General features: G+C 40.4%; 2 protein-coding genes across 6 annotated transcripts in view; one reads left to right on the top strand and one right to left on the bottom strand.

The window, feature by feature from the left end:
* The window catches only part of slc35a1 (solute carrier family 35 member A1), a 60,598-nt gene that overhangs the window by 19,338 nt on the left and 18,160 nt on the right, over positions 1-23,100 (top strand). The window contains exons 4-8 of one of the 2 annotated variants that reach the window (XM_062034018.1): positions 9,207-9,359; positions 9,437-9,503; positions 9,567-9,743; positions 9,824-9,958; positions 11,747-11,914. In XM_062034018.1, coding sequence (XP_061890002.1) covers positions 9,207-9,359; positions 9,437-9,503; positions 9,567-9,743; positions 9,824-9,958; positions 11,747-11,880 — 666 coding nt within the window. In that variant the 3' untranslated portion in view covers positions 11,881-11,914. Of the gene's footprint in view, positions 1-9,206; positions 9,360-9,436; positions 9,504-9,566; positions 9,744-9,823; positions 9,959-11,746; positions 12,318-23,100 lie in introns of those variants that run through there. The other variant, XM_062034017.1, reaches the window with a different exon arrangement.
* Positions 12,790-23,100, bottom strand: part of rars2 (arginyl-tRNA synthetase 2, mitochondrial) — a 40,170-nt gene continuing 29,859 nt past the window's right edge. For 3 of the 4 annotated variants that reach the window (XM_062034015.1, XM_062034013.1, XM_062034014.1), the window contains exons 17-20: positions 20,118-20,213; positions 14,020-14,094; positions 13,888-13,951; positions 12,790-12,935 (exon numbers count right to left, since the gene is read on the bottom strand). In XM_062034015.1, coding sequence (XP_061889999.1) covers positions 12,849-12,935; positions 13,888-13,951; positions 14,020-14,094; positions 20,118-20,213 — 322 coding nt within the window. In that variant the 3' untranslated portion in view covers positions 12,790-12,848. Of the gene's footprint in view, positions 12,936-13,887; positions 13,952-14,019; positions 14,095-20,117; positions 20,214-23,100 lie in introns of those variants that run through there. The other variant, XM_062034016.1, reaches the window with a different exon arrangement.

The following is a 23,100-nucleotide window of genomic DNA, read 5'->3' as shown; positions in this document are numbered from 1 at the left end:
GCCCTGGCAGACCTAGACTACGCAGATGACATCTGTCTGTTGGCTGATTGCGTGGAGCAGGCACAGGAACTCCTGAACAGAGTGGAGGTGGAATGTGCCAGGGTTGGCCTCAGACTGAACGCAAAGAAGACTGAGGTAATTACCTATTACCTACACATGGACCACCTGCCAATTACAACATCAGATGGCAACGCTCTGCGAGAGGTCAATGACTTCAAGTATTTGGGTTCCTGGATGAACTCTACAGAACAAGACCTTAAAGGCCTACTGAAATGAATTTTTTTTATTTAAACGGGGATAGCAGATCTATTCTATGTGTCATACTTGATCATTTCGCGATATTGCCATATTTTTGCTGAAAGGATTTAGTATAGAACAACGACGATAAAGATTGCAACTTTTGGTATCTGATAAAAAAAAGGCTTGCACCTACCGGAAGTAGCGTGACGTAGTCAGTTGAACATATACGCAAAGTTCCCTATTGTTTACAATGATGGCCGCATGAAGTGAGAGAGATTCGGACCGAGAAAGCGACAATTTCCCCATTAATTTGAGCGAGGATGAAAGATTTGTGGATGAGTAAAGTGCAAGTGAAGGACTAGTGGGGAGTTGAAGCTATTCAGATAGGGAAGATGCTGTGAGAGCCGGGGGTGACCTGATATTCAGCTGGGAATGACTACAACAGTAAATAAACACAAGACATATATATACTCTATTAGCCACAACACAACCAGGCTTATATTTAATATGCCACAAATTAATCCTGCATAATAACACCTGCGTGTTTGTTATGCTAGCTCCTAGCTCCTCTGCTAGCTCCTAGCTCCATAGAACACGCCAATACAATTCAAACACCTGATCAACACACACAATCACTCAGCCCAAAAGACCGTTCACCTAACCCAAGGTTCATAAAGCTTATATATTTTTAAAAAGTTACGTACGTGACGCGCACGTACGGTACGGTACGTGTTATGCTAGCTTCTAGCTCCTCTGCTAGCTCCATAGAACACTCCAATACAATTCAAACACATGATCAACACACACAATCACTCAGCCCAAAAGACCGTTCACCTAACCCAAGGTTCATAAAGCTTATATATTTTAAAAAAGTTACGTACATACGCAAAAAAAAGCCAAAGCTGCATACTCACAGTAGCACGTCTGCGTCTTTGTCATCCAAATCAAAGTAATCCTGGTAAGAGTCTGTGTTGTCCCAGTTCTCTACAGGCGTCTGTGTATCCAAGTCAAAAGTCCTCCTGGTTAGAGTCTCTGTTATCCGAGTTCTTCCATCTTGACTGCATCTTTCGGGAATGTAAACAAAGAAGCGCCGGCTGTGTACTGTTGTGGCTGACTACGTTCGAAAAATACGTCCATTTCGCACCGACAACTTTCTTCTTTGCTTGCTCGGCTTCCTTCTCCATAATGCAATGAACATGATTGAAACAGATTCACAAACACAGATGTCCAGAATACTGTGGAATTATGAAATGAAAACAGAGCTTTTTCGTATTAGCTTCAATGTGGAAGGCATACCCGTGTTCGCCGGTCTACGTCACGCGCATACGTCATCCTCAGAGGCGTTTCGAACCGGAAGTTTAGCGGCAAATTTAAAATGTCACTTTATAAGTTAACCCGGCCGTATTGGCATGTGTTATAATGTTAAGATTTCATCATTGATATATAAACTATCAGACTGCGTGGTCGGTAGTAGTGGGTTTCAGTAGGCCTTTAAGATCAAAGGCACTCGCGTGGAGGGCCCTGAACGGTATGTCAAGAGTGTGGTGTCTGTCCTCCTGTATGGCTGTGAAAACTGGACCCTGACACCCACCTTGCAGAAGTCCCTAGATGGGTGCTACACCAGAATGATACGAGCTGTTATGAATGTGGACCAGAACATCTCCATCACCAACAAGGACCTGTACGGGAAACTGCCGAGGCTCAGCAAGAAGGTAACCAGTGCCACAGTCATCGGGAACTCCCGGCCAGCAGACTGGTCCTATGGGAACGAATGCACGGGCATCGATCTACGGAGCTGGCTGGGTGTATGGAGAACCGGAATGATTGGAGACTCCGATGGAAGCTCATCTGCTGTCTGTCAAGTTCATGACGTCACTAAGGGGTTGGCTCAACGTCAAGTGCAAGTTTACTTGGGGAGGGGCTTTGATCTTGCTCAGGTATTGTTTAGTGGATGCGCAACAGTTTTTTACTTTGCTGGGCTATTATTTGTTTGCTCCCATTTATTTTCCGTTTTATTACAAAGTGAGTTTTATTTACGTGACCGTATGTTAATAAACATTTTTGTTAAACATGTACATAATTCTGACTCTAGATCACAGAATTGAAAGTTTGCAGGAGGAAATAAAATCAAAGTTGCAAATACTCTCACGCGTCATTGCCGTGTTAAATGACGAAACACGTTCACATGAGTTAAAGGAGGAATTTGGCAGGTTTATGGATTGCGAAACCAGAAACGTGCACATAACTTTGTTGGGTGTGTTGCCAGATGAGTGTACTAAACAGTAGACATGGTACAAAGCAAAAATGTTGAATTTTAATGGTTTTATTGACAAGGTTGACAGGTTGATGTATTCTCAAAATGATGATGAGGTTGAAAATGAGGGTTCTGCTGTTGATGGTTTTGACAATGAGGCGATTGAAATTGAGGATGTTCCCACTAATAAGCATGGTGGTGATGACGATGTAAATGAAAGTGTACAACCCCACGACAGCATTTCAAATGTTCATTCTTATGTCTTATCAAAGCTCAATAAATCAACAGCCTCAAACAAAAGCCAAAGGTCTTCCACTTCTTCTGCTCGCATAAAAGCAGAGGCGGATAAGGCAGCACTTATTTCCCGTGCTATTGCTTTAAAAGAGATGCATGCATTGGAGGCGCATGCAACAGCTCTAAAGAGGAAACAAGATGAGCAGACAGCAGCTCTAAAGGGAACAGGAGGAAAAAGGAGCAAATGGAATTCGATGCTCAAATAGCAGCCCACAATGCTAAATTGTCTGTCCTCCATGAAGCCAGTGTTTCTGGCAGGAGCAAAAGGTCTGATGGAATGGAGTCCAATTATAAGCAAGGGGCAAAACCGAAAAAAGTGCCTGCTCAGCCTGTACAACAACTTCAGCCGTCTGTTAAAGCTGTTCCTTCGGAGCTTCACAAAGCCAAGAATGCCCTCAACAATTTAAACAACCATTTCGCTCATCGACTTTGGATCCCGTGGAAAACCAATCAAGGCAAAAATTACCTCAAGCAGCTCAATCATTTCAAGGCAATAACACAATACCAGGTGAAGTCCACACTATATTACAAAGGCAAAATTAAATGATGGCACTCTTGGTTCAAGCACAAACCTCCCAATTGCTTCCACACAGACAAATTCCGTTTTTTGAAGGTGACCCATTGCAGTTTCAGGCTTTTATAAAAGCATTTGAGCATTGTGTACAGGCAAAAACCAATGATTGCAGTGACTGATTATATTATCTGGAGCAGTTTACCAAAGGACAGCCAAGAGATTTGGTGCGCAGTGTCCAGCTTTTGGGGGAGCAGGAGTCCTAACTGCTTTGGTACACCTGCCGATGACAGCCTTAAGTTTGCCTACAGAGAGAGGCTATGCTACAGCAAAACGCCTACACTTTGGAAATCCTTCAAAAATAACAGCAGCCTACCTGGACAAAATCATGGTTTGGCCAAACATCAAATCTGGGGATGTGAAAAATCTCAAAGCTTATGCACTCTACTTGCGAGAATGCTCCAATGTGATAAAAGAGCTGCAGTACTTGGATGAGCTCAATATGCCAGTTAGCATGAAGATGCTCATACGAAAGCTTCCTTACAAACCAAGGGACCAATGGAGAGGAAAAGTAGCTGACATTGTTGACAAACAAAAGCGACGTGCTCGTTTCACAGACATTGTGAAATTTATTGAACAGCAGGTCAGAATTGCTTCAGATCTTGTCTTTGGCGACATTCAGGACATTCCTTTGAATAATCCAATAACCAAACCCAAGCCTATACCTCAAAGAAAATCACAGTTCAGAAGAAACAGTTCTTCAGTTGCCACTGAACCTAAACCGCAACCACACCTGAATAAGTTTGTGAACATACGCATCTTCTCCTCCAAGTCAAACTCTATTTCTTGTCTTTACTGTAAAAGTGGACATGCATTGGAGCACTGTCCTATACTGGGAAAGAAGGCACAAAGGGAATAGCTTGACTTTTGGAAAGAAAAAGGCCTGTGTTTTGGTTGCCTGAAGTTGTCTCTTGATGGTCTCTCAGAAGCAGAGATATCAATAATTTATTTTTGTCAGCAAGAAAGATTCCACAGCGAAATCACTGCGTTAACCTCCAGGAAATCAGTACAAAAGCGCAGCTCCATCTACAACCTAGATCCAATTCTAGATGAAGGTCTTCTGAGAGTTGGGGGTCGACTGAACAAAGCAGCTAGGCCCGAAGATGTAAAGCATCCCCTCAGCTTATCTAAAGACCAACACATCTCCAGCCTTATTCTCTTATTCTCCGGCAGTTCCACTAACTACTTGGTCATGGAGGAAGGAATCATATACTTTCAACTGTAAGGAAAAAGTTTTGGATCACAAACGCCAATTCTGCGGGGAGGAAGGTCACCACAAAGTGCTGATTCTGCAGACCATACAGAGGAAAGACTGGTGAACAAAAAATGGCGGACCTGCCCACAGAGAGTCAGTCCCATTCACAAACGTGAGCGTGGACTATTTTGGCCCCATCAACGTGAAAAGAGGGCGCAGCATCGTAAAGCATTTTGGAGTAATATTCACTTGCATGGCAAGTAGAGCCGTTCATCTGGACAAGCTTACTCCCTCGAGACAAGCTCATGCATTAACGCTATCAGAAGATTCGTCTGTAGAAGAGGACACGTTTTCCACATGAGATCCAACAACGGTACCAACTTTGTGGGAACAGAATGGGAGCTAAGAAGCCTTGGCTTCATTTGATCAAGCCCTTATCGAAAGATCTCATAGCACAAAAAGGAATCAAACGGAGTTTCAACCCACCGGCTGCATCTCATTATGGTGGCATTAGGGAGCGCATCATCAGAATGATCAGAAAGATCTTAAGTGCCGTGCTTCGCCAACAAAAACTGGACGATGAAGGCTTTCAAACTGTGTTGTGCGAAGTTAAAGCTATGCTGAATGATCACCCCATCACAAGACCATCGGATGACCCAAATGACCTAGAGGCTCTGACGCCAAATCACTTACTCCTTTTGAAAGAAAAAACAGTTCTTCCTCCAGGTCTGTTTACATAGAAGGATCTGTATGCAAAGAGAAGACGGAGGCAGAGTCAATATATGGAAAAGGTGGATTCATGAGTACTTACCGTTGCAACAATAAAAGTGGACAAAGGAAAAAAGATGTTTCACACCTGGAGAATGTTGTTGCAGTAATGGATGTTTCAGCACCAAGAAGAAGTTGGATCCTTGGAATAATACTGGATATGATAGGAAAGGCCTTGTACTTCGTCTGCAAACCAAAACGAGCATAATCGAAAGACCGGTAACGAAGGTATGCCTTCTATGTGAAGGTATGGAGTAAAACAACTGCATTACTGCAAAAAAGAACATGAAAAACTAAGAAAAAATGTTTTGTTTTGGTATTATAGCTCTATTTTTATTTTTATTTTTAATTCAATTGCTCTGTTCACACGCCAGTAGCAATTAGGGGCTGGTGTGTGAGAGCCATATACTCTTTCTGTCAAGTTCATGACGTCACTAAGGGGTTGGCTCAAGGCCAAGTGCAAGTTTACTTGGGGAGGGGCTTTGAGCTTGCTTAGGTGTTGTTGAGTGGAGGCGCAACAGTTTTTGACTGTGCCGGGCTATTTGTTTGCTCCCGTTTATTTTCCGTTTTATTACAAAGTGAGTTTTATTTATGTGACTGTATGTTAATAAACATTTTTGTTATACATGGACATAATTCTGGACATCGATTATTAGCTGGCTGCACACGTCTTAACGAGCTTCATTTATATTTTACGGCAACCAGTAGCAGTAACAGTTTAGGACTTTACCACTACACAGTATATGCTAGGGCTGCACGATTATGACAAAAATAATATTTACAATTATTACTGTCAATGTTGAAGTCACAATGATTTATTATGTTAGATTAAACAGTGTTGGAGGAGTTGTTTGGGCGTTGTTAATTTAGCATTCACACACGGGCACACACACACAAATTTGTTTACATATACTATATAATGTGTGTGTATTTGCTTAGAGAAATACAGGGTGTATTCATTGTGCTAGTCCTTGAACACAACGAAGACTCTTTGTGCATTCCCCTCTGCTTCAAGTTCAAACATTTTCTCTGATCACATACTGCTATTGGTAACCGGACAGAGCCACAAAAAGTTTGCGCAGAAATATGTCATATAGTTATTAACTATACACAGCAAAACATTCACACAACTCTGTGCCACATAAACTGTTTGAAATTAGTAACTTTTTGACATAAAAAAACCCCAAAATGTGACAAAAACATGGTGTTTACTTTTTAATATCAAATTAAAACAAAGCAGTTTGGCCAATGAAGATTAAGTCTAATAAACAAGCTTTGTTCTTCAACAACAACACCATGTAGTTCAGTGCAACAGTTTGGCCAACAAAAATAAATAGAAGTGATTTCTCACACATCTAATACACAAGCTCAGTGCCTCACTGACAACTCAGCGTGCTGCCACTTAACAGTCTGCATTCAATTCAGTGAAATGACAAAACATTTTAGTTAGTGTTGATGTTATTGGGAACACTAACAAAGTTAGCAATTGGACGAGTGACCATCCCACAAAACAAATGGCAAGATGTTGTGGCAACGTTCCCTACACCTGGTTTTACAGATCACCCGCAAAATGTTTCCCCCTGTAACAAAGTTAGCAATTGGACGAGTGACCATCCCACAAAACAAATGGCAAGATGTTGTGGCAACGTTCCCTACACCTGGTTTTACAGATCACCCGTGAAATGTTTCCTCCTGTCCTGCACTTCACAGGATTGTTCTCTGCCACCATGGTTGTGAAAGAAAGTGGTTGATTTGATATGCAGCGGAGCCTGATTTTTAAATGTTAATATCGCCCAAGATCACCCTCATTTAAGCATTGCAGCCAAAATCATGATTAAAAATGTATTACCGGTAAATGTGCAGCCCTAACTACGCCTGAGCTAACAACACATTTGCTGAATGACATATTGTCCCACAAATTATTGTTGATAAACAATATACTTGTCATAATTACTGAGACCAAATAAAGCACTAATGTAATCATAATATATAATATTAATAATGGTGCAAGAGACCGTGGATGACTGACAAGAGCGTTCACTCCGTTCATTTATCTCTGTTATTGAACAAATGCATTTAAATTGACAGAATGAACCATATTTAAAAGAAAGAAAGAAAACAAACACACGCAGACATGGCAATTTATCGATGTCGGCGATTGTATTAAGTTCCTTTCATTTAATGTTTGATTAATTGATTATAGTCCCAGGTGTTTCTGTACACAGAAACCAAAAACTATAGCAGATAAAAAAGCGCAATGTGCATAAAGTCTGCAGTAGGGCTGCACGATTTTGAGAAAAAACTAATTGCGATTTTTCTATCCAAAATTGCAATTCGATTTGCAATTTCTATATTTTATACATAAAAATGCTTAAAACTGTGAAAATAACAATTGAAGGACATGTTTTTTTAGACTGTCAATCAACATTCTAATCTCAAAGTGCCACACCATAAAACAACATGCAACTATTTACTTCAAAAAATATTTGGCTTAATGCAGACAGACTCAGAGCTTTTGTCTTCATCCTGCCCTTTAACTGAAGAAATAATTGATAAAAACTATACAGTGTTTATAATGTAATTGTATAATATACACTACCGTTCAAAAGTTTGGGGTCACCCAAACAATTTTGTGGAATAGCCTTCATTTCTAAGAACAAGAATAGACTGTTGAGTTTCAGATGAAAGTTCTCTTTTTCTGGCCATTTTGAGCGTTTAATTGACCCCACAAATGTGATGCTCCAGAAACTCAATCTGCTCAGTTTTGTAGCTTCTGTAACGAGCTAAACTGTTTTCAGATGTGTGAACATGATTGCACAAGGGTTTTCTAATCATCAATTAGCCTTCTGAGCCAATGAGCAAACACATTGTACCATTAGAACACTGGAGTGATAGTTGCTGGAAATGGGCCTCTATACACTTATGTAGATATTGCACCAAAAACCAGACATTTGCAGCTAGAATAGTCATTTACCACATTAGCAATGTATTGAGTGTATTTCTTTAAAGTTAAGACTAGTTTAAAGTTATCTCCATTGAAAAGTACAGTGCTTTTCCTTAAAAAATAAGGACATTTCAATGTGACCCCAAACTTTTGAACGGTAGTGTATATTATTAATGCAAGTATTTATTTAAAAGGATATCAACTTTTGTCATAACTGTAGAAATGTTTACCATTGTGCTGTAATTGGAAGGTTAATAACTTTACCCGAAATAAACAAACAAAAAATAAAATTGACTAATTTCTGTAAGCAAAAATTAAACTTAAATAAATATTTAATATCTTTTAAGTGCATTTTTTTCCTAGTTGGAAAAATGAGGTTGCTCTCATGTGATCACGGCATTTTCGCTCATTCGTCGGTGTTGAAGGGCTCATATCGCCCACCCGATTTTAAGCTGAAATATTCCCACAATGAGACATTTGGCTTTACAATCTTAATTTTTTCCTCCTAATTTGAGCTACTTTGCAGCACTTCTCACTAACTTCTAACTAACTGTACTTTGAGTGTGTTGGCGTCCGTGCCCCGCTCTAGTCTCCGCCGAGACAAAGATTGTGTGAGAGTGAAAAGAGGGGTTACTATGTTCAGTTAATTCTACAGCTAAGAGCGATGCAAAAAGTGAGTCGTCTTTCTTCCTGTTTGATGCGAGAGATGAACAAACGCAAGGCTCAACAATTCGGATTGGTGAACATGTCACTCAAATGCCGGTGACGGTGGAGGGAAAAAAACCCAAAAACCTTAGCCTCTTCAGTTATTTACTGTACTAATTAAAACATCGATGTCGATTCGATTTTGATTAATCTTGCAGCCCTACTGTGCGGAGAGGTCCACTTTAAACTGTCCCTCTCTATACCACGTAAGCATCCGATGTTCTTGTGTCTGTAGGTGACGTATCAGCTGAAGATCCCGTGCACGGCGCTCTGCATGGTCCTAATGCTGAGGCGCACTCTCAGCAGGTTGCAGTGGTTCGCCATCGCCATGCTCTGTGGAGGCGTCACGCTGGTGCAATGGAAGCCTGCAGACGCCACTAAAGTCCCGGTAAGGGTTCTGAATGTCTCCATAGCAACCTGTTATAACAACCACCTGTCATCCGGTCTTCTTTTCTCTGTGTCCAGGTTGAGCAAAACCCTTTTGTTGGCTTCATGGCCATCGCTATTGCGGTCCTTTGCTCTGGGTTTGCAGGTAGTCGTCACGCACTGATTTCACCTTATTAGTATTGCTTCCAAATGTGCACCTGTGCTTCAGGTGTGTACTTCGAGAAGGTCCTGAAGAGCTCCGACACATCCTTGTGGGTGAGAAACATCCAGATGTACATATCTGGCATCGTGATCACCATGCTGGCCGTGCTACTGAACGACGGCCAGAAGGTCGTGGAGAAAGGCTTCTTCTTCGGTTACACGCCCTATGTGTGCTTTGTTGTATGTGAGTACAAGGCCAGCAGTTAGTTTTTTCAGTCACGCTTGACGTCTCTCTAACACTCCGCCGCTTCTGTGTGCTGCCAGTCCTGGCCAGCGTAGGAGGTCTGTACACGTCTGTCGTGGTGAAATACACCGACAACATCATGAAGGGCTTCTCTGCCGCCGCCGCCATCGTTCTGTCCACCGTGGCGTCAGTCGTCTTGTTTGAACTGCACATAAGTAAGATCATCTTGTGTTGTGCTGTGACGAGTGAGTGAGAGGTTGGATTGGCTTGTTTCAGTCGAGATCGTCTACCCTCAATAAAACAACCTTTATCATAAGAAGGGATGTAATGATATGAAAATGTTATATCACGGTTATCGTGACCAAAAAAATCACGGTTATCATTATCGCTAGGGATGAAAGGCGAAAACCAGGTCTTGTTGAGAACCGGCTCCTAGGTTTTCAATTCCTTGGACCCATTTGACAGTTTTGTCAAGTCTGACTATATTTTCATGTTTGAGTTCCTTTAATATCATTCTTTTCCAAGTAGAGAATTAGATTTTCGATACCCGTGGCCACGAATGACCTCACCACACACGGCGCTGCTCAGCAGCACAGACGTTAGATTTATTCACGAGAGAGGAAGACAACAGGGCAACTTCCATTACTTGCTAAGTGAATATTGCATTAAATTGAGAACATTCTAGCTACAGGGGTCTCAAACTCAATTTACCTGGGGGCCACTGGATGCAGAAACTGGGTGAGGCTGGGCCGCAAGAAAAGATATCTTAAAAAAATCGAACATGCACTTTTTAATGAATTCACCATCTTTGAATGGCTATCCCACCCTAGCAACATACTTGCCAACCCTCCCAATTTTTCTGGGAGACTCCCGAATTTCAGTGCCCCTCCCGACAATCTCCCGGGGCAACCATTCCCCCGAATTTGTTCCAATTTTCACCCGGACAACAATATTAAGGGCGTGCCGTGATAGCACTGCCTTTAACGTCCTCTACAACCTGTCGTGTCGTCGTGTCCGCTTTTTCACCATACAAACAGCCTGCCGGCCCAGTCACATGTTGTATGAGGCTTCTGCAGACACCGTAAGTGACTGCAAGACATACTTGATCAACAGCCAAGTATCCTTGAAAAGAAACCGATCAAAAGACGGAGGAGACATTGTGTCCCACCAAACGGTCACCACCGAGCTCTCTCCAAGGATGGACACTGAGGGTGTCCGTATAAACAACTTTATCACTGTTACAAATATGCTCCACACTGTGGAACCACACCAAACAAGAATGACAAACACATTTCGGGAGAACATCCGCACCGTAACTCAACATAAACATTAATATTGCTGAAAACTCAAATATCCTATCTCCAAATATTAGAATATCATGAAAAAGTATACTTTGTGTGTGTGTGTGTGTGTTCGTGTGTGCGATGAGCAGGGAAACAGACGTGTAGGGATGATATAGCCTCTGTTTTTTCTGACCTAACGTATATTCCGTTCTACGCCGGTATTGAGCACTGTATAACGGATAAACCACAGAAACCTTAACTATATATATGTATGTGTATATATATATATATATATGTGTATGTGTGTATATGTATATATGTGTATATTTATGTATATATGTATGAATATATATATGTATATGTATAAATATATATATGTATATGTATGAATATATGTATATGTGTATATATATATATTCATCATTAGCAGACTTATGTTATTAGTTTATTTTTTAAATATTAACCAATTTAAAGGAAAATTCAGCAAACATTGCAACATTTTCTCGTTACATTACACCTGTTTGCTTTTATTCTACTTTTTAATGTTTTGTTTTGTAATATTGTGTTTAAAATGTGTCGCAGGCTGTTAAAAAAAAAATCAGCTGTTTCTCACTAAGATGGTAGCATCTTGTGTGCGGACATATCCACTTATATCCATGATTTAGGCTGTCAGTCATTTGTATGAAATACTAAAAGTTCCGAATGTGTTTGTGTCCACAGCGAGCACATTTGCATCGGGAGCCATCTTGGTGTGCGTGTCCATCTATCTGTACGGCCTTCCAAAGCAGGACACGTCCAAGCTGAGTGTGAAGGACAGCGACCAGGAGTCCAAACAGAAACTAATTAGTGTGTGAGACCCTGATCCAGCGAGGAGGATGAAGGATCCAAGTAGGGAACAACTTTTTCTGTTTTTCCAAACAAATACTGAGTTTATCACATATTCCAAAATGCAATAAATTAATTTGTATTCAAAATTCTACACGCAATACTCTATTTTGACAATGAAGTTATTTTTTTTAATTAGCATTTTTTATTTTTTTTAAAAAGTCGCATGTACATAAGTATTCACAGCCTTTGCTTTGTTGATTTACCTTTAGCAGCAATTACAGCCTCAAGTCTTTTTGAATATAATGTCACAAGCTTGGCACACCTTTATTTGGGCAGTTTCACTCATTCCTCTTTGCTGCGCCATTCTCAGCCAACCTGGTGGAATTTTAGCTAAAGGTGCATCAACAAATTATTGAGCAAAAGCTTACATAAATGTGATGATTTAATAAATGTTTACATTGTCTTTTTGGGGTATTGTGTGTAGAATTGTTTTTTTCTATTTTGGAATAAGGCTGTTGTAACAAAATGTGGAAAACAGCTGTGAATACTTTCTGGATGCACTGTATGTTGCAAAGTTACTACACACAATACGGACCAACAACTGCATTGATGGTTTCTTTTATGTCTAAAATATGATTAATGGGTCAAATATTTTATCACAAGTTTATAGAGATCAAATATGGGTGTTTTTTCAATTGAAAATGATAAAGGCAAATAGTGGTGTAAATATTACAATATATAATTCTGAATGTATAAAAAAAAGCTTTGTACTTGAAATGACATTACATGTATGTAAATATGTTCTATTTTGTGTCACATCAGTTTTAAAAACAAAGAAAGCTGCCACTGATTTGACTGGCAATTGCATGCAAGTGGAGGACGATAATGTTAGCCATCAGTTTTACACCAGTAAAAACCTATGTGACAGCTTTGCATTATTTATTCAATACCAGCCAAGTTACACTTTTGTAGTGTTTTATTCAAGAAGTCCTATTTACATTTTGTCAACTGGTGTGATGCCAAGAATTCTCATCCCATCAGCCAGAACCGAGCAGGACCCGCTGAAAAGTCGTAGTCTCGCCTGTTTGCGTTGAGAAAATGACAGAAGTTCACTTAAATTATTAGAATGTTGGTGCTGAAGATGAAGTAAAAAATAATTACCGCTCAATCAATCAATCTTATTAATGATGAAGTATGTTTCCTTTCAACTGTTGTAAAGCACTTTGTGTTGCTGTGTATGAAACATCTGTATAAAGTGTTCATTCTAATGCATTTATTGTTATAAGTGATTCAAGTTAAACGGGAACTGCACTTTTTGGAATTTTGTCTTATCGTTCACAATATGAAAGAATGACGAAGGATGGATTAATTAAGTTAAATATTTATTAAATAAAGTCCTCTTACAGCACTATTCCACCCATAAAATCTGATAACCATTCAAAAATATTACTTGTATGTATGTGTATATATATGTATAGCAGTATGAGTGGTAGTTATTATAAACGCTAACATAGATAAACTATTTATAGCGGCGTGGTCATCACTTCTGTGTGCCTATGTTTACATCATCCAGTGGTCTGCTGCTTCCTCGCTGCATGGGACTTTATTGCAGATCATAAATCATGCATCTCGCCTGGACGGAATAACTTTGATCAGCCATTTAGGACCCGGAAATGGTGAGAAAGAAAAAAAGCAAACGTGATGCATTTGTGAAATTAATGCGCTGTGTATGCTTGAAATGATCAAAATATGTAAGTAAATATTATAAATGTGCCCGTGACTACATTACATACATTACATAAATACTTATCAATGGAGAAGTATCTTTCATGATTGTGATTGATAGGCAAAAATCCTAAAAAAGTGCCATTCCCGTTTAAGTCAAAGATCATTAAGTAAAATATATATATATATATATATATATTATATAAATTCATTCTGCCAGGAACACTTTTGAGAAAACCACTTATCAATCCATTTGGTTATAAAATAAACATTTGGTTGATTTTCAGATACCAGACTTGTTATTTTACCTGAGCAACTTCCTGTGGGCTCCCTTTGACGGGCAGCTCTCTGTGTGCGGAGGCGATCAGGTGGCTGCAACAAAGCCTCTTTAGCGTATGCACGTCTATTTTGTGTACGGTCAGTCAACTCCTCTTCCTTACCACAGCTTCAACAGGAAGTTGAGCAGGTGTTTGGGTTGCAGATCCTGGGCCGACTGGTACAAGGCCTCGTCGTAGCTGCAAGGCCACAAAGACGTGTCTTTAGTTTAGCAGTTGTTGAAATGACTGAGCTTGAAAATAAGCTTTATTTATATTTTAAATGTTGCCCTTTTATCCACAACCAAAACTCTTTAGATAGTAAAATAGTTGGCAGGTAATGAGATGAATATAACTGTCAACAACGCCCCGATTTACATGCTATGGTGACATTGTTGTTGTAAGAGCTAACACAGAGGAACTACTTTTCTGGCATTACTTACTCACACTGCCCCTTCCACCACTTGCCAGCAACTAGCTAACATGAGCTGCTAATAACATTAGTTGCAACGTGCCATAAAATAATGAATTCTTTGTGTTGGTAAAAGTTAATAGTAGATGATGCCTCTACAGTAGAAGGTTATTTCACCAAGTTAAAGGGGTTGTTTGCATCGTCTTCACAGTTACATGTTTCTAAGCAAAAAATATAACGAAAACACATTTAGCTAGCTTATCTTACGAGTGGTTTAACAGAACACATTTGATTGACAGTTGTCTATATTTTTCAGGAAAGAGTCTACTGGCCCAAATAATTGGTGTTCAAAAGAAGCAATGAACAATTTGAAGCTATGTTATGATAGCTGTCATTGAATGTATATTCTAACAGTAGCTATCTAAAATTTACATACGTTTGTACCATTTAGGCGGGACATACATAGTAAAGTTAGTGCCCTCTGTGTAAATGTTGCAAACTCTGTGTTGGTCAATTTAAGGATCCATACACCACCAACTTCACACTATATGGCTCTCAACAAATAGAGCTCAGTATAAGACCATCACAACATTTTATTCATCTGGAGTGATAGTTATTCTGATTTTAGCAGATTCAGGAGAGCACATGTGCTGAAAGATATAAGCGTCCCGGTGAGAGCGGACATTGTAAGTCACTGATTTAGAAATCGTGTTTCACGAGAATGCTCTCACAAAGTCTTCCATTAGTGGTAGCAAACAGCAAACACACTGTTGTTGACAGAAGCACTCTGTGACATCAAGAAGTTACAGTAATGCTGTAAATATTACATGTGCCTGTTACTACGTTACATGTGTGTTACAGTATGGATGGGAATCGAAAACCGGTTCCCAGTCTATCAATTCCTTGGAATTGCCTGGGGTTTTTTTTCAAACGGTTCTCTTATCAATCTTTCTGGGTGGGGGTGACGTTAGATCTCAAAATGGCAGTGGCCGGGCGCAACAAACGCTCTTCAGTTGACTACATTTTACTAGAAATTTCGTTGGACCTGTACCTGTACCTGTACAATGACAATAAAGATCATTCAAAAGATTAATAAGGCTGCTAGTGCATGAAACATGTGAACACAACATGCAATAATTCTGACTGCTCCGATCTCATCCCAGCAGCAGTAATACTAGCAGACCACTATTTGTTATTTGTTACATTGAAATGAATGCCTTCCATTTAGATGAGCATGAGAGACACTCTGAGGTGGGCAGCCCCAGTTCACGTCTGCCACGAGACAAATGTCCCCGAGCAGCGACTAAGTTTGTATTTTCAGTACATAGTTCTTCAATTGTAGTAGGAGAAAAGTTGCTAACCCTTATGTGGGCTCTGTACCGAGGATGTCGTTGTGGCTTGTGCAGCCCTTTGAGACATTTGTGATTTAGGGCTATATAAATAAACATTGATTGATGTTTTCCTGCAACCACATTTTCTCTGTCATAAAATTAGAATATTGTGTAAAAGTCTATTCATGTCAGCAATTAACTTCAAATGTGAAACTAATCTGTGATATTTATTAACTTATTGCAAGCCATTATTTGTTATATTATCCATCCATCCATATTCTACCGCTTGTCCCTTTTTGGGTTTGCGGGGGGTGCTGGAGCCTATATTTTGAGATTTTCAATTCAAAGTTTTGATCAATTGTAAGCCATAATCATCAAAACTATAACCAATAAAGGCTTGACATATAATGTAATAAGTTAAAGGCCTACTGAAATGAAATGTTCTTATTTAAACGTGGATAGCAGGTCCATTCTATGTGTCATACTTGATCATTTCGCGATATTGCCATATTTTTGCTGAAAGGATTTAGTAGATAACATCGACGATAAAGTTCCCAACTTTTGGTCGCTGATAAAAAAGCCTTGCCTGTACCGGAAGTAGCGTGACGTCGCAGGTTGTGGAGCGCCTCACATCTGCACATTGTTTACAATCATTCCCACCAGCAGCGAGAGCGATTCGGACCGAGAAAGCGACGATTACCCCATTAATTTTGAGCGAGGATGAAAGATTTGTGGATGAGGAAAGTGAGAGTGAAGGATTAGAGTGCAGTGCAGGACGCCAGGATGTATCTTTTTTCGCTCTGACCGTAACTTAGGTACAAGGGCTCATTGGTTTCCACACTTTCTCCTTTTTCTATTGTGGATCACGGATTTGTATTTTAAACCACCTCGGATACTATATCCTCTTGAAAATGAGAGTCGAGAACGCGAAATGGACATTCACAGTGACTTTTATCTCCACGACAATACATCGGCGAAACACTTTAGCTACGGAGCTAACGTGATAGCATCGTACTTAACTGCAGATAGAAACAGAAGAAACATGCCCCTGACTGGAAGGATAGACAGAAGATCAACAATACTACTATTACTTCTACTATCAGGAGACACCGAACCAAACCCTAGAACTGTAACCACACGGTTAATGCTGTCCCGCCTGGCGAAGCCTAGCAATGCTGTTGCTAACGACACCATTGAAGCTAACTTAGCTACGGGACCTCGACAGAGCTATGCTAAAAACATTAGCTCTCCACCTACGCCAGCCCTCATCTGCTCGTCATCACCCGTGCTCACCTGCGTTCCAGCGATCGACGGCGCGACGGAGGACTTCACCATGATCATCGGTGCGGTCGGCGGCTAGCGTCGGATAGCGCATCTGCTATCCAACTCAAAGTCCTCCTGGTTGTGTTGCTGCAGCCAGCCGCTAATACACTGCTTCCCACTTACAACTTTCTTCTTTGCTGTCTTCATTGTCCATTAAACCAAATTGCAAAAGATTCACCAACACAGATGTCCAGAATACTGTGGAATTTTGCGATGAAAACAGACGACTTAAGCTCCAAAATGTCTGCTACAATCCGTGACGCCACGCGCAAACGTCATCATACCGAGACGTTTTCAGCAGGATATTACGCGCAAACTTTAAAATTGCACTTTACTAATCTAACCCGGCCGTATTGGCATGTGTTGCAATGTTAAGATTTCATCATTGATATATAAACTATCAGACTGCGTGGTCGGTAGTAGTGGGTTTCAGTAGGCATGTTATAAGTTAGTATCACATGTTACTGAATGTTACATTCTTGTATAATTTGCACATGATTATTGTAAGAGAATATTAATTTCTTATATTTATATTCTAAAAAGTATTTTTAGTACTTTAGTCTTGAGACCTCACTGTAAGCTTTGTAAGGTCCTGTTACAAGTGATGCTAATCTACCGTATAAAGTATAAATCGCTCCGGAGTATAAGTTGCACCGGCCGAAAATGCATAATAAAGAAGGAAAAAAACAAAAGTCGCATTTTTTGGGGAAATTTATTTGATAAAACCCAATACCAAGAATAGACATTTGAAAGACAATTTAAAATAAATAAAGAATAGTGAATAACAGGCTGAATAAGTGTACGTTATATGACGCATAAATAACCAACTGAGAACGTGCCTGGTATGTTAAAGGCCTACTGAAACCCACTACTACCGACCACGCAGTCTGATAGTTTATATATCAATGATGAAATCTTAACATTATAACACATGCCAATACGGCCGGGTTAACTTATAAAGTGACATTTTAAATTTGCCGCTAAACTTCCGGTTCGAAACGCCTCTGAGGATGACGTATGCGTGTGACGTAGCCCGGCGAACACGGGTATGCCTTCCACATTGAAGCCGATACGAAAAAGCTCTGTTTTCATTTCATAATTCCACAGTATTCTGGACATCTGTGTTCGTGAATCTGTTTCAATCATGTTCATTGCATTATGGAGAAGGAAGCCGAGCAAGCAAAGAAGAAAGTTGTCGGTGCGAAATGGACGTATTTTTCGAACGTAGTCAGCCACAACAGTACACAGCCGGCGCTTCTTTGTTTACATTCCCGAAAGATGCAGTCAAGATGGAAGAACTCGGATAACAGAGACTCTAACCAGGAGGACTTTTGATTTGGATACACAGACGCCTGTAGAGAACTGGGACAACACAGACTCTTACCAGGATTACTTTGATTTGGATGACAAAGACGCAGACGTGCTACTGTGAGTATGCAGCTTTGGCTTTTTTTTGCGTATGTACGTAACTTTTTTAAAATATATAAGCTTTATGAACCTTGGGTTAGGTGAACGGTCTTTTGGGCTGAGTGATTGTGTGTGTTGATCATGTGTTTGAATTGTATTGGCGTGTTCTATGGAGCTAGGAGCTAGCAGAGGAGCTAGGAGCTAGCATAACACGTACCGTACCGTACGTGCGCGTCACGTACGTAACTTTTTAAAAATATATAAGCTTTATGAACCTTGGGTTAGGTGAACGGTCTTTTGGGCTGAGTGATTGTGTGTGTTGATCAGGTGTTTGAATTGTATTGGCGTGTTCTATGGAGCTAGGAGCTAGCAGAGGAGCTAGGAGCTAGCATAACAAACACGCAGGTGTTATTATGCAGGATTAATTTGTGGCATATTAAATATAAGCCTGGTTGTGTTGTGGCTAATAGAGTATATATATGTCTTGTGTTTATTTACTGTTGTAGTCATTCCCAGCTGAATATCAGGTACCGTGAGTATGCAGCCTTGGCTGCTAAACATTCGATAACTTGACCGTATGTGCGCGTCACGTACGTAACTTTTTAAAAATATATAAGCTTTATGAACCTTGGGTTAGGTAAACGGTCTTTTGGGCTGAGTGATTGTGTGTGTTGATCAGGTGTTTGAATTGTATTGGCGTGTTCTATGGAGCTAGGAGCTAGCAGAGGAGCTAGGAGCTAGCATAACAAACACGCAGGTGTTTTTATGCAGGATTAATTTGTGGCATATTAAATATAAGCCTGGTTGTGTTGTGGCTAATAGAGTATATATATGTCTTGTGTTTATTTACTGTTGTAGTCATTCCCAGCTGAATATCAGGTCACCCCCGGCTCTCACAGCATCTTCCCTATCTGAATAGCTTCAACTCCCCACTAGTCCTTCACTTGCACTTTACTCATCCACAAATCTTTCATCCTCGCTCAAATTAATGGGGAAATTGTCGCTTTCTCTGTCCAAATCTCTCTCACTTCATGCGGCCATCATTGTAAACAATAGGGAACTTTGCGTATATGTTCAACTGACTACGTCACGCTACTTCCGGTAGGTGCAAGCCTTTTTTTTATCAGATACCAAAAGTTGCAATCTTTATCGTCGTTGTTCTATACTAAATCCTTTCAGCAAAAATATGGCAATATCGCGAAATGATCAAGTATGACACATAGAATAGATCTGCTATCCCCGTTTAAATAAAAAAAATTCATTTCAGTAGGCCTTTAACGTAACATATTATGGTAGGAGTCATTCAAATAACGATAACATATAGAACATGCTATACGTTTACCAAACAATCCGTCACTCCTAATCGCTAAATCCCATAAAATCTTATACGTCTAGTCTCTTACGTGAATGAGCTAAATATTATTATTTGATATTTTACGGTAATGTTTTAATAATTTCACACATAAGTCGCTCCTGAGTATAAGTCGCACCCCCGGCCAAACTATGAAAAAAACTGCGACTTATAGTCTGAAAAATACGGTACTCCCCCCCCCCCAATAACAATCGATAAGCGAATCGTTAAGATTTTTCCGGCTCAGATTCTGCTTATCAATTCACATCCCTCGCTCACAGCATGTATGTGAAACAGTGTTGGGGGGCTTTTACAGCACTTTACAGATGGTATTGTTAACTGCTTTGTACGAGCAGTTTGTTTACCATTTAGAATGCAGAGAAAAGAAAGAGGAACTCACCGCAGGAGGTGTTGGAGGATGGCGATGCTTGACGGCTCAGTAAGAAGCGATGGATCGAAAGTAGCAGCATCGATGTTGTCATTTCTCTGTATTAAACTGTACAAAACAAGAATGATGTTCTTACCTTTTGTGAGCTTGACAAGGCAGATTCATGTACGCTTCATGTTATCAATATGATATCAATCAATCAATCAATCAATGTTTATTTATATAGCCCTAAATCACAAGTGTCTCAAAGGGCTGCACAAGCCACAACGACATCCGTGGTACAGAGCCCACATAAGGAAGGAAAGGCAAGGAAAAACTCACCCCAGTGGGACGTCGATGTGAATGACTATGAGAAACCTTGGAGAGGACCGCATATGTGGGTAACCCCCCCCCCCCCCCCCTCTAGGGGAGACCGAAAGCAATGGATGTCGAGTGGGTCTGACATAATATTGTGAAAGTCCAGTCCATAGTGGATCTAACATATCAGCGAAAGTCCAGTCCACAGTGGATCCAACACAATAGTGAGAGTCCAGTCCACAGTGGGGCCAGCAGGAAACCATCCCGAGCGGAGACGGGTCAGCAGCGCAGAGATGTCCCCAACCGATGCACAGGCGAGCGGTCCACCCCGGGTCCCGACTCTGGACAGCCAGCACTTCATCCATGGCCACCGGACCTGTGTAACTCCCCCTCCACAACGGAGAGGGGGGCAGAGAAGAAAAGAAAAGAAACAGCAGATCAACTGGTCTCAAAAGGGGGTCTATTTAAAGGCTAGAGTATACAAATAAGTTTTAAGCCTGGACTTAAATGCTTCTACTGAGGTAGCATCTCTAACTGTTACCGGGAGGGCATTCCATAGTACTGGAGCCCGAATAGAAAACGCTCTATAGCCCGCAGACTTTTTTTGGGCTCTGGGAATCACTAATAAGGTTGAGTTCTTGGAACGCAGATTTCTTGTCGGGACATATGGTACAATACAATCGGCAAGATAGGCAGGAGCTAGACCAGACCTGGGCATTGTACGGCCCGCGGGCCGCATCCGGCCCTTTGCGCATCCCTGTCCGGCCCGCGTGAGGCCAATCATAAATTACAAAATAAATTTAAAAAAGTATCTATGTCGAGTGTGCAATACAACGGTGCTGCTTTTGTTTTGAAAAGCGTTATTTGTATTACTTCCGTGTGGACGTATGCGCGTGTGCGATTGTGAGTGAATTGAACGGCGCAATTACAAATTACAAAATAAAGTTTAAAAAACATCTATGTCGTGCGCGCAATACAACTGTGCTGCTTTTATTTTGAAATGTGTTATTTATGCCGTATGTCCGGGGGGAACCTGTGAGGGAAGGTGCATAGAGACAAGTGATGAGACGCTAAAAAAAGAAAAGTTGATGAGGATTGGCGTGTTTCCAACAAGAGATGGACTGCCAAGTATTTCTTTACATAAATTAATGGTAAAGCCGTGTGCTTAATGTGTGGTACACAGGTTGCTGTGTTTGAATATCATTTTAATCGCCACTACACGATGAAACACGAGGGAAAATACCGGAATGTGTCTGATGAAGCGCGCGCAAGGGAGGCCGATGCGTTGATGGTAAAACTGCAAACCCAACAAGGACTTTGTGCCATATTTCACACCCCCAGAGATGCAGCCGTCAGGACAAGTTTCGTCATTTCTCACAAAAGCGCCAGAAAAAGTAAGGCGTTTTCTGACGGAGAGTTTATTAAGGAGTGCTTATTGGACTTTGTTGCGCTGATAATGCCCGGAGACATGGATTGTTTTTCGCTAACTTTGGATGAGAGCTCTGATGCAGTCAATTAAAGAGACAACCACAGGTAATGACTTGTTCACAGAGGTAAATGCGTGTTGGGAGAAGCTGGCAGGTGTGACAATCCAATCCACTTTATTTATATAGCACATTTAAACAAGAAAATGTTTCCAAAGTGCTGCACAACAATATTACAAACAATATTCAAATATTATCCTTAGCTCCACCAATGACTGAATAAAAAGAAAAAAAAATTACATATAAAACCAATATAAAAAACAATATCAAATAAATATGATTAAAAACTATTTTTTAACAACAGATGGTTGTCCAAATCTGATGGGGAAAAATGTTGGATAATGCAGGATAAAGTAACCATCAAAAGCAATCTGCTTTTGTATAAAGTTAAGTTAGGTTAAATTAAATTATTATTATTATTATTAATTATTATTATTATTATCATCATTATTATTTATCTTACGGTATATCAAAAATAATATTGAGCAAAATTTAATTGAAATATTGTCGTGTGGCCCTCCAGCAGTGCTCGGGTTGCTTATGCGGCCCCCGGTGAAAATTAATTGCCCACCCCTGAGCTAGACCGTGTAGTATTTAATACGTAAGTAGTAAAACCTTAAAGTCACATCTTAAGTGCACAGGAAGCCAGTGCAGGTGAGCCAGTATAGGCGTAATATGATCAAACTTTCTTGTTCTTGTTAAAAGTCTAGCAGCCGCATTTTGTACCAACTATAATCTTTTAATGCTAGACATAGGGAGACCCGAAAATAATACGTTACAGTAATCGAGACGAGACGTAACGAACGCATGAATAATGATCTCAGCGTCGCTAGTGTACAAAATGGAACACATTTTAGCGATATTACGGAGATGAAAGAATGCGGTTTTAGTAACACTCTTAATGTGTGACTCAAACGAGAGAGTTGGGTCGAAGATAATATACCCAGATTCTTTACCGAGTCGCCTTGTGTAATTGTTTGGTTGTCAAATGTTAAAGGCCTTTAAACGGGGATAGCAGATCCATTCTATGTGTCATACTTGATCATTTCGCGATATTGCCATATTTTGGCTGAAAGGATTTAGTAAAGAACATCGACGATAAAGTTGCAACTTTTGGTCGCTGATAAAAAAAATTCTTGCCTGTACCGGAAGTAGAGTGACGTCAACGGTTGAAAGGCTCCTCACATTTCCCCATTGTTTACAATGCAGCTAGA

The sequence above is a fragment of the Entelurus aequoreus genome, linkage group LG23, assembly GCF_033978785.1.
Source record: "Entelurus aequoreus isolate RoL-2023_Sb linkage group LG23, RoL_Eaeq_v1.1, whole genome shotgun sequence".
NCBI classification, from domain to species: domain Eukaryota; kingdom Metazoa; phylum Chordata; class Actinopteri; order Syngnathiformes; family Syngnathidae; genus Entelurus; species Entelurus aequoreus.
Note: the sequence above shows the minus strand (reverse complement) of the source record. Positions and strands in the feature narration are given on the sequence as shown.